At 43.0% G+C, this 11,438-nt stretch overlaps 1 protein-coding gene across 1 annotated transcript; it reads right to left on the bottom strand.

Annotated features, from left to right (window-relative positions):
* Nucleotides 1-6,800: 6,800 nt before the first annotated feature.
* Nucleotides 6,801-8,637, bottom strand: LOC142946949 (diencephalon/mesencephalon homeobox protein 1-B-like). Its single transcript, XM_076088581.1, has 4 exons — nt 8,484-8,637; nt 8,124-8,302; nt 7,435-7,915; nt 6,801-7,219 (listed from the first exon to the last, which is right to left on the bottom strand). Exons 1-4 carry the CDS (start codon nt 8,635-8,637, stop codon nt 6,801-6,803), a joined length of 1,233 nt encoding a protein of 410 aa, XP_075944696.1.
* Nucleotides 8,638-11,438: the final 2,801 nt, after the last annotated feature.

The following is an 11,438-nucleotide window of genomic DNA, read 5'->3' as shown; positions in this document are numbered from 1 at the left end:
ATGAAATGCCCATATTTAAAAGAAAAAAAATGGGGGCTAACTAAACTTCGATTTTTACCCTTATTTGTAATATATTATTTTAGTGTCACAATACTTGCATAAAACACATTTATGTGACTTTAAACGTGTAAGACGTGATGATGAAAATGTGAGAATCTGTGAGATTTTCTTTCTGGCAAAGGACTGCAGATGAAAATAAGTAAGTTTCAGCACCATTTACATTTTAATAAATGTTGATAAAAAAAATTAACTTTTATTGGACATTTTGACTTGTCTCAGACAAAACAATGGTCTAAAATATAAAAAATGAACGATGGCAGAATTCCATTTAGCTGCTTCAGTTTGAGGGTTCTCGTATCGTGCATGCTGGCTCATTGTCACACTGTCACGACGTAGTGGGACACTTAAATAGAACGTTAATACCTTAACGCCTGTGCTTTCCCTGTTATGACAAATCAAAAAATGTTCCCTGTGAAAAAAGGCCTATTTAACAAACAAGACATTCAAGACAAGAGGACAGTTGGCCACATCTACACATTGATAAGGGATCATTCATTGGTGATAAAGAAGAAAGACAATGTGTACATACTTGTATTAGTATACTGTATATTTGGACGTGTGTGCATACACACCTGTAACATAATAGATCAAAAATTATGTTTTGATATTTGCTGGAACGTTTGCTCGAGGTATTATTGTTTCAAATCCATTGCTACTATGTTATCGGGACATTCAGTGAGTTGCGACATTAAAACTACAGACTAAAGCCCTCAATCACTTTTATAGTCGCATCAAAGTCTTCATAATTCATGGCTGTGCTACAGCGGACTGAAGTGTTTAAAGTTACATTAGCGATTCCAACATTAAATCAATTGTCTCCTTGTAATGTGAAAGCGTCACTAGAACTGTTGATCCCACTTATAATCAAAACCAAACTATTCAAACTTTTACAGCTTTGAGCTACAGGTCGTTATGCTTGACTCCAATGGCTCTTACTGAAAACAGTCTCGCTATCTGTAAGAAAACTTAGTAAATGTTATGATATAGTCATGATGCTGATCCATAATTTAAGCTCAGAAAGTGTATTCAGTATAATGAAAGCGTTTGTGAAGTTAGCTGTAAAGGGCACATGGCCAAAGCTCAGCCTGTTGTAATCGTACCGCAGAACCACCCGACAGCGCTGTCAGGCCAAGGTGCTCTTCTCATGTAACGTCTCATTGATAAGAGCAGCAAACACCTCATTTACAGGAACCTTAGGCTATAAGATCAGGTACTTTAAAAGCCATCCAAACACATTCAGACCCTGCCTGTGTGCCAGCAAATAAAACACCTTGATATCGCCCCAACTAAACTAGGATGATTCTGTCTTAATGTCCCATTTCAGGGACCAAGGAGTCCATAGTCTTTATGGCTCCACAGAAATGCAGGTAGTAATGTTTGACACAGCAGGGCTCCTGCCTTTCAGATGATCAAAGTGACAAGTTCAGCCTGCAACCAGAGCCACTTACAGGAGACATCGAGAAGCAGCAAGATTGGCAGCTTTTAGGTCTTTAGTCCATTTCATCAGCCATTACTACCAGCAGAGGCGACGTGCTGTGGAGGACTAGTGGGAGGAGGGGAAGGCAGATTAACAGACAGCTGATACAGGTGTATAGGCGGTATCAAACAGCAGCTCTGTCAATACAGCAGGCTCCAAATTTCTTCAGAAGGGGCTGGGATCCCCAAAGTATGCCCACCGATTTCACTATGACGGGATTAACTTGGAGCTCCGTATGATTTTCGCAGATTCTGTGACTCAACAATTCAGTGATCCACGTTCTATCGGCTTTAAAGGCCCCTATCCCAAGTTTCAAAAGCTTACCCTTCGGACAAGGGACACTCTTTTTCTCCCGTGCGGTTCCGCTTCCCCCTTTTTGCTGCATTCAGTTGTTCATCAACCCCCGCGTCCTCGCCAGCTCTTCCATCCTCCCTTCTCTGCACATCTGCTAGGTTTGAGTTTTCCTTTCTTCCCTCCAGCGCCTGGCTTGGCCCAAGGCCCTTATAGCCAAATTGGTTTACATTGGAGAGATAAATGCTCTGCAAATGCGCTTAAACACGTACAGTAAAAAATGCAGACAGTGCGTGTCAGGATTATCACCCAAGTCAGGGGGAGAAAGGAGAACGTGTCTGTAGCACAAAGCTGGGGAGCCGGAGTGAAGCCTGCAGATATAGTCCGTCTCATCCACTTCTCAGGAGAAAGAGAGGAGGATTTAGCATTTGCATGCTAGTCTGTAATTCCTGGCATTATATAACTTGTCGCCAACAATCAAACTCCTGCGGTATTGTGAAAGTATTGTTTCACATGGGTGAGCAAAGTGTGGAGTTACACTCTTGGGGGAAGGGGTTTTGGTGGCAACATGGAGACAGTTGGTCCAAGACGCACGCCAGAGACCACCCTATAAGCCCACTGAAGAACTGTTCTGCAACACAACCTCAGGTCCAAATATAGAAGGTGCAACCCAAAAATCCTCTCAAAATATTCAGCTTAGAGGACAAACGTCTCACCTGAACACAGCGAGTGATATGAATGAAAAGGCTGAGCCAGCAGTGCTACAGCCACGAAAGCAAAGCAAAGAAAATACAAATTTGCGCAGTCAAACGTCTGGTCTGCTGTGAAATTCACATGTGGAATATTGTGAGATATGATATTTCATATGTAAAATGTCTGAAAACCATAATGTGCTTTATATGTAAATGCATCACATTTGAAATGAAGTGTCACAACGTCTTCAAATATCTAAAAATCATACTTGCAGACATGATGTGAATTTATCACTTATTCAAATATATTCGAAAATCTCATGTGCCATTATATAATTTGGACATGGCATTTTTTTCACATTTGATACAAATGAGAAATGCATTTTTCCTATGATGAATTCACATGTACATTTTTCCTGCAGATGGAAAATAGCCTGCGATCACCCGGAGGTACAAAGCATCTCTTTTTGCTTGAGAACAAATTTTTTGTATTTCCGGGACAAAAACGGTTAAAAACAACGTATACTTTGATTTTTAAAATGAGTTACTGGGATTTCCTGAAGCAGCTGGGCTTTGGCAAATATTACTCAAACAGGAAGAAAAATATAGTGCATTTGTTGAAGCTATTTTCAGCTGTGGATGAATCCACATGTGGTGCTTTAGTGACGGCAGCAGGACGGTGTAGGTGGGATTGACTCAAAATACCCAACCATGTTAATCGTGATGTGTTTTTAATGGTGACAGTGTTAGTCTATGACACAGAAGAGTAAGCTACAACAGGCTTTGGCTACTGGTTTTTGGTCTTTTAATGGGATTTGTTGACAATAGAAGAATATCACTAGAATAATCCATCGAAATAAGATAAACTATAATCACAACAGAGAGCCACCGTTATCTCTTTAAATGAGCCTACAAGAATTTTTGACACTCCTACTAAGGGATGTACTATCATGATGTGAAAGAGGTCTCACTTGGTGAAGATAGGTAGGACTCGTACAGACAAACTGGATCCTGAAGACTCAGGAAACAGTATTCTGCCTTTCCTCCCCACCTGCTGCTGCTGCTGTCACACAGCTGCTGTCCCTGTCCACTAGCATCAATGTAAAACCCCTCCACATGCACTGCCATTGGGATTTGGGTGTAAAACTTCCAAACCCCCCCCCCCCCTCAAAAAAAAAATAGACCCCTTTTTCTCATCACCACGACCTGCCCCTCCCTCCAAATCAACGCCGTCCCCCTCAGACCTCCCAACACAAAGCCCTCAGAGCAAACCCAGCAGCACAGAAATCATAGCACACCATTCAATCATTGTTTTTTCCCCTCTCTCACCCCTTTTATGGTCCCACTAAAGGTTTTAGCCGGGCAGAGAAGGAGGGCTGTCACTGAGGAAACCTTAGCCCATTGATGAAGTGACAGGAGCTGCCAGAATATGATCCTAATCCTGTTTCCAGCATTCTTTTAGCCCGCTGGCATCGCAATTCCTCCACACATTCTCTGAGCTGTCAACTAGGAAAATCCCTCTAATAGCGCATTGCCCAGATACACATCAAAGAGCTCCTGGAAACCTTCAGCGGCTTAGCTGCCATAGACACACTCTCTCACACACACACACACGCACACACACACACAAACACAGCCTTCCCATTAACTTACACCAATATGATCTTTACAAGCACACAAAACCAAGACGTTCATGACAAATTGACCACATATTTAGTATGCTTGAAAAAAAAAAAAAAAAAAAAAAAACCCAAAGGCGTCTTTGCAGCGCTGAAATTATATGTACGCACTGTAACCTGCCCCATCCTAAACCATCCACCCCTCTCACCTCCCTTTCTCCTGTAGGACAGTGATATAATCTTTACGGTCATGGAGCGAGAAAGCGGGAAAAGACCAGGAAAAAAAACAGGTGTCTGAACTTTGCTGACTCCAGGAACCCTTTCAGTCCCATTTTATCTCATTCTATTCTTACTTAATCCATCGATATCCCAACCAAAGGTAATCTTCTTATGGCAAAGCATTCTGTTTCGGTGCAGCCAAACCTCGGCTGACAGGGTGGGGGAAGAGGGGCGCTGCAGAGAGAGAGAGAGAGAGAGAGAGTGAAGGGTAGGTGGGTGGATGGGTGGGTGGTGGATTGGAGACTCTTTAGAGCCTGACACTGTGCTTCAGTCATTTCATTTAGGATTAGTTATTCTGCACTGAGTGAACAAGTGGCAGGTTCTCCCCTATGTGGTATGTAAACCTCAGCGTCGAGCATGGTAGACCTCCTGTGTCTAAATTATTTGCGGTTCATCAAGGTGTCTTCAGTGGAACATGTTAACTAAACTTAATTTGTGTGGAAAATCCAAACTGTTTATTAAGATTTAGTTTCCTGTCAGTCCCTCTCAGCGCTGTCAGCCATCCAGGGAGAAGAGCTGGATTCGGCACCTAAACTAATCCCTCTCTTGTTGCAAACTTCCTCTCACTGGAGAAACTTTTAGAAAATGCTTTTGGGTGTTTTTTTAAAGACCTTTATGTGAGTGCATGTTTTTGTGCCTGTTCGGATGTTGGTTGGATGTCCTGCTATGTGATTATTCCCGGGTTCATGATCTAGATGATCTCGCCTCGTGTTCTTCTGACTCAGCTTTTAGCTGACGAAGATTCAGAAATACACAAAAACTAGTGTTAATAAATAACTTCCATTGAGAAAATGTTTTTTTTTTTTATGGCATTCATACAGTGTCTCTATTTTCTCAATTCAACCTAAATATGTAGGACTTTCATTCAAGAAGGTTGCCTCCTGTTTAGTTTTTTTTAACCATTTTTAATAACAGATGTTTTCTTTTCCTCTGTGTGGTCATTTCTTGAGTCATTGTTTTAGAATACAGCTCCCTCCTTTGCCTGAGAAAATGTCAAAATGAGGCAATGTGAGTCAGCATAGGAAAGTATTTTCATCTTATATTTCCAACCGATGAAACCGAGAAAAAGAGTCGTTCTTATGTGATTTATTCCCTTGCATTAAACAGATAAATTACTTACATTTTAAACAATTGAGAAATACATGTCTTGAATCTACAGTGATATAATACATAGAGAATGGGCCTGTGCATCTTTCTGCTGAAACCGGTGGCCCAGAAAAAGTGGTCGAGTTCAGTCTGGCACCCGAGTTAACCAAAGAAATATGTCTGCTGGGCTCATATTTATTTGACGCTGTGCCTCCTCCGCAGATTCTCCCTTATTTCACTGCTGCTGTAGGTCCTTTGCTTAAAGCCACAATTGTAAAAACACACCAAACGTTTCCTCTCAAATCCTTCACACAAAAGAAGACATGGAGTTACTCTTTAGCCAGGCAGATGCAGGCGAACACTGAAGGATATTTACAACGCTCAATGGATTCTGCTGAGTGCTGTAACTTCAAACAAGGAGAGTCATTTGTCATCTACAAAGAAATACAGTTGTTGGGGGATTATGATCTGAGCTTTACTTCTGATAACAGATCAGATGCGACTTCATTCTGTGTTTTGCGGCTGTAAGCCATGCTTCAGAGGGGTGCACGCATGCATAGTTCACATTCAGGGGTTGAATTATAGAACATTTAAATATCTGTCCTGGAATCAGCTCTGTAGTTTCAAAACTGTCTTCCCTGACTTCACAGAGGAGGCTGAAATCATAGTGAGCCGCTAGCATTAGTAGAGTTGGCTTGTGTTGGTGAACAGGAGGAATCGAATACAAGCAAAGATCCACAGGCAAAAAGTACTGTTCAGTCACAACTGCAGTCCAGTTTTTTTTTTTTTTTTTTTTTTTACATCAAGTTCATTGAGGACAGAGCTGTTCTTCATGTCCTGTTGTGCTCCCAGCAGTGAGCTGCATGCCCACATGGTGACGATGAGGTGAAGGGGAATAGGTGCGTCGACAACCCTGAGCTCCAAACTGAGGGAGGGCGCCTAAAGTGCCTGCTCTAAAAAACGTTTTTCTCTGTTTTTGAAATTTGGTTTCAGTAAAATAACATGACACAAGCACAAATTTTAACTTTGGACAGATTTTGATCAGAGGACTTGTGAATTATTGTTATGTTAGCCAATTGGGTAGCAGCCAGTAGCTTAAGTTTGAATCTGAGATTTTTAGAAAGAATTTTTGGAGATGTGTCTGCGTTTTGGACGGATACACACAGTCGCTGACAGTGATGAGGGGTCAAGAGGAAAGTGAAGAGGGGCCCAGAGTCACCTCCACTGGACAAGGCCCATAATTCATAGGTACGGCCCTGACTGGAGGGCGAACACTTCGACTGAGCAGCCCGAGCTTCAGTTGGGGAGCGTGTCCAATCCCAGCGAGGCTGCATGCTGCTTGGCCCTCATACGGAGGTTCTCTATGCTGGTGGTCTTGCTGTTGAGGCTTCCGGAGAGGCTGCCTGGTGGCGCCTGCAGCAGCGGGCTGTTCCATACCTGCTGGGCCTGCGACATGGTCTGGTAGTAGGACTGGCAGGGCATCGAGGTCAGCGGGGGCGGCATGTTGACGTTCATGCCCAGGTAGGGCAGAGAGGGCGGCGGGCTCATTTCGAAGGACGGGTAATGCACCATGTTGTTGGTGGCCACCATGTGCTGGCGAAACTGCTCCTGCAGCCGGAAGAGGCTGAGAGGAGACGAAGCGTAGGAGTTGCCCTGCGCCAAACCGCCGGTCACGCTGCTGGAGGACGGCATGGTGGGGGAGCACAGGGGGGAGTCTGAGAGACAGGAAGAAAGGAGGACTTTAATACGTTTCAACACAGATGTTTTGTAGATTTTTGTGTTTATCCTGTTTTTAGATTAATTGTGTGCTCTACATACCAATTCAGTCAAATTATCTTGTACATGAATGTGACTGGATTCGTAAATATGACATATAATCACAATATAAAAGAAAAAAGCAGCTGCATTCATTCGACAGCGATATTGTTACCTAATGTGGGGCTCAGCTGTTTGTAGGATGGGGAGCTGCTCCCCGGCTGCGCGCCCCCCTCCCCATGCGTCTCCTCCCTGATCTTCAACCCGGTCTCCCCTCTCATTTCGTCCTCCTCTCTGTCAGCATTATCCTCTGCTGCTGACTCGCTGTCCGACGGCTCGGGGGAGGTGACGTTGACTTCCACGCTCATCTCCCCGGGCTGGTGCCGGGCGGCTGCCTGCCTCTCTGTCTCTGAGTGACAGGATGAAGAGGAGGAGGGAGGGGGAGGAGTGCGGGCCTCGGGAACCAGGGTGGTGGTGGTGGTGGTGGTGGTGGCAGCATCGGTGGTGGTGTTGGTGGTGGTAGTGTTGAGGTCAGTCTTGGAGTCCTCCGTAGAGCCCTCTGCAGCTCCGGACGCCTCCTTCTGTTTCTGGAGCTGCTCCTTCTGCAGGCTGCGCTGCTTCTTACGGAACTTGGCCCGGCGGTTCTTGAACCACACCTGGCAGATAGATGCACACACAGATCAGGGCTTGAGTCAAGAACTATAAGTATCATAACGTGGACAAATTAAAGCCACCGCAAATGACTGCAGTTTCTTTTCACATTTTTTTATGATGCAAGATGGCCTTTAAGACTTCAAGCTGAGCATCTCAGAAAGCAACAGGCAGACAGTACACAGGAGGATAAATGCTTTTATAGGTCTTTACCTGAACGCGCGCCTCGGGCAGGTTGGTGCACATGGCCAGACGCTCTCGCATCACCACATCAGGGTAGTGGGTCTTCTGGAAAGTTTTCTCCAGGGCCTCCAGCTGCTGGGCGGTGAAGGCTGTCCGACTGCGCCGCTGCTTTCGGTGCTGGGAGCCATACCGGGCCTCAAGGATAATGTCTTGAAATGTGCAGCCGTTGAGAAACAAGAAACATGACCAGTTTAATTGAGGTAGAGGTGAAAAGGTCATTTAAGCAACCAAGGGAACAACACACATTACATTTGTGTTAATGCAAAATAGATGGGGATCATGAATGACATTGGATGGAATTGAACAACAAAATGAGCAACTGATTCTTACCAGCTAGTCTCTCTGCAAGAGTGAGGGCATGCACTGAGGGCCTGTAGTCGGGGGTGTGCTGGGCCTGTTGCGCCGCCTGCTGGTGAAGGTTGTACATGGCGCTCAGTGAATTCATAGCGTGGAGCGAGTAGCCGTTCACCCCGTAGTGCTGCATGGCCGGTGAGCTGTCTGCAGAGAGAAAGGACTGCTGTGGGTGCCAGGCCTCTTTAAACAAACCAGCCTGTTCTCTGGTTGCAGCGCTTAAGCTAAAGCGAACACTTGAACACTTTGTATTATAATGTTTGTTGTGGGCTGACTGATTGATATGGCAACAGGTGAAATAAAGCAGTAAAGACTGCACTCCTGAGGGGAAAACAATATTCCATCATTGAATCAAAAAATAACTAAACAGACAACGAGTGACTTCTAAGGATTTTAAAGTGATGATGGATTTAGCTGTTTATGTGTGTTGTTAGATCCAGTCAGATTATATTTAAGTAACAATGGGTTTTTCCCACGGTTGGTTTGCCCATTCAAGCGGCATGTAAAGCCTTCAGGAAAAATAAAATATCTTGGTTTGAAATTTGTACAAACAATAACAGTTACCATTTGATTAAAGAAAAAACAAAGTATGTTTTTCATGAATCCACAGCTCAACCGATTTAGTTTAAAGACAGTGAAGAGAGGTGTGCAGAATATTAAGAGTCAGTTCCATTCAGCAATGACAAATACAATATATATTTAACACCTAATTCACTCAAATAAAATGCAGCATTGGCCTATACAACAGTAAAAAATATATTGAATTTGTAGCTAATCTACTTTTTGCATTATTTAGTTTGATGATGTGGTCCTTTGTTGTTGTTGTTATTTCAACATGCTCATTTTAGAAAACATTAAATCCATGCTGATAATAGTTCATAGTGGTCTATAATTGTAATGAGCAAATGTAATTATAATAATGATAATAATTATAATGACAATACAAATAATATCTAAATTATTAATTAGGAGGGGAGAAAATGCGACTGACATTTTTCCCGTCCACACAAAACAAATCAGACCAATGAAATGAATTCTGATCATTGTCTTATTTCAACATCTAATCAAACTAAATGTTCAGTGTGAAGAGTTTTGATTGGAAACACATGGAGACGCCGTTAATGGTCCGCAGACTGGACTGACAGAATTGACGACAACATATTTACTTTGCTCCTCGGAGTTTGAGTCTAGCGGAGGGCCGTTTATTTCAATCTGTGGCGGGTCCCAGGTCAGTTCCAGACGCCCGGAGGCTGTCTGATGTGAGTGCAAATAGGTTTCAACTATACAAAGCTATTAATTTATCATCAGGCCTGACACGGGAAAGATGGGCCAGCGCGCGCGTGTGTGTGTTACTCGGTGTGACTAATGCAAGAACATTTTTTTTTATTTCATTGCATTATTTTTACTAGATCAGCCTCTGGCTGCATTCATGTATTCTGCTCGCTTTTTTTTTTTAATCTGCAGCTTATACATTCAACATACATGCTCTTCTTTCAGGACAATGTCACGTAGCCTCGGGCTCTGATTTAAGCCTAATTATGCAAATTGCCGTGGATTTATGAGTTATATAGCATTTACTAAAGATTGCCTCGGGGCCGGAGCTCTGTGTATTCATGTCGTCAATTCAGCAGCGTTCAGAAACTTAAACGACAGAGGAAATTAATGGGGATAATTACCATATTGCCTCGTCAATTACCAACCTGTGACAAAAACAAGTACCAAAAAGAACAACGTTGAACGGTTCCCAAGTAAGAATATTGGCCTATTTGTCAAGGAACTCCGTGCAATTTACAGACTTATAACTGTCGGTGTTATTGATTACTTTGATCATTTATAGCCTACACATTTAATCGATTAATTGAGCAAAAGAAAGTCGCATTGTTATTGTGTCACTCGTTTTGTTGGGGACCTCGGGAGGTCGACGGACTGCACTTTTGAAAACGTTTTTTTTTTGAAGACGTGATGGAGTTTGGAAAACAACGAAAGTCCGCAATATTAAACACATACATTTGCAAGTAAAACATGATAAGAAGGCAATATAAAGTAAGAGTTGTTCGGCTACAGAAATAATTCAGGAATACGAACATCGCCAACTTCGATTCTGCAAACTTCTTACCTGTCTTCTCTCTGTGTCTGAAGCGAAATATCTCCACCGGCAGCCGAATATGTTTTCCCCTCAAATCTTCTTCTCTAAAATCCGCAGGCGGTTCTTCAGTTTTTCATTTCACGATAGCTCTTTCGTTCACCTTGATACCCTGAGAATATCCCGCTCGGTCCGCTCCGTGCTCCGGCTCGCCTCTCTGTGGATGTGGGAGGATGCTGAGCTGCCTTCTACCGGCCTTTAAAGCGCTCCGGGTGGGGTCACCGGGACGCTCACACGCTCCTTCTCTGCGCCAATCACGTCGCTTTCCTCCTCCACCGCCACCACAGCCCCTCCTCCTCCTCCTCCTCCTCCTCCACATTACTCCTCACGTCAGAGATGATTATTCTGTATGCGAGGTGCAGACTTTTCTGCTGTTGTTTTGGAAGAACAAAAAAGATACATTTGTTGTGTTTTTTATTTTGTACGCAAGGATTTTCTGCCAAAATTGGCAATTATTCTAATTATTAGTATTAAGCCCATTGCTGTATATTTTTTGGAGGTGATAATAATGATAATGTTTATGTTTTGGGGTAAGGTATGCAGACTGACGTAAATAGCAAATTATCTTTATACTTTAAAGATGATTCGAACAAATCTCAGCATGCCAGGATATATTTGAATTATGCAACAGTCTTTGTCATATTTTTTATTACTTCATATTATTAATATCTCAGGTTTTAATGTGCTGCTTAAAATCATCTAAAGCTGAGGTCAAGGGGCAGACTGCACTTCTGCTTTTCTTTTTGTCTTTTATCTTCTTTTTTTTATTACAAATATTTAAAAATCCTACC

The sequence above is a fragment of the Anarhichas minor genome, unplaced genomic scaffold (genome assembly GCF_050575085.1).
Source record: "Anarhichas minor isolate MPS153535 unplaced genomic scaffold, ASM5057508v1 ptg000010l, whole genome shotgun sequence".
In the NCBI taxonomy this organism is placed as follows: domain Eukaryota; kingdom Metazoa; phylum Chordata; class Actinopteri; order Perciformes; family Anarhichadidae; genus Anarhichas; species Anarhichas minor.
Note: the sequence above shows the minus strand (reverse complement) of the source record. Positions and strands in the feature narration are given on the sequence as shown.

What these genes read in the sequence shown, in the direction of transcription:
- LOC142946949 (XM_076088581.1), bottom strand. Translation starts at nt 8,637, where the DNA reads ATGCAGCACTACGGGGTGAACGGCTACTCGCTCCACGCTATGAATTCA. An exon ending in TCTTGCAGAGAGACTAGCTG is followed by an intron (nt 8,303 to 8,483) that starts GTAAGAATCAGT and finishes GCACATTTCAAG; the next exon opens with ACATTATCCTTGAGGCCCGG. An exon ending in TGCCCGAGGCGCGCGTTCAG is followed by an intron (nt 7,916 to 8,123) that starts GTAAAGACCTAT and finishes TCTATCTGCCAG; the next exon opens with GTGTGGTTCAAGAACCGCCG.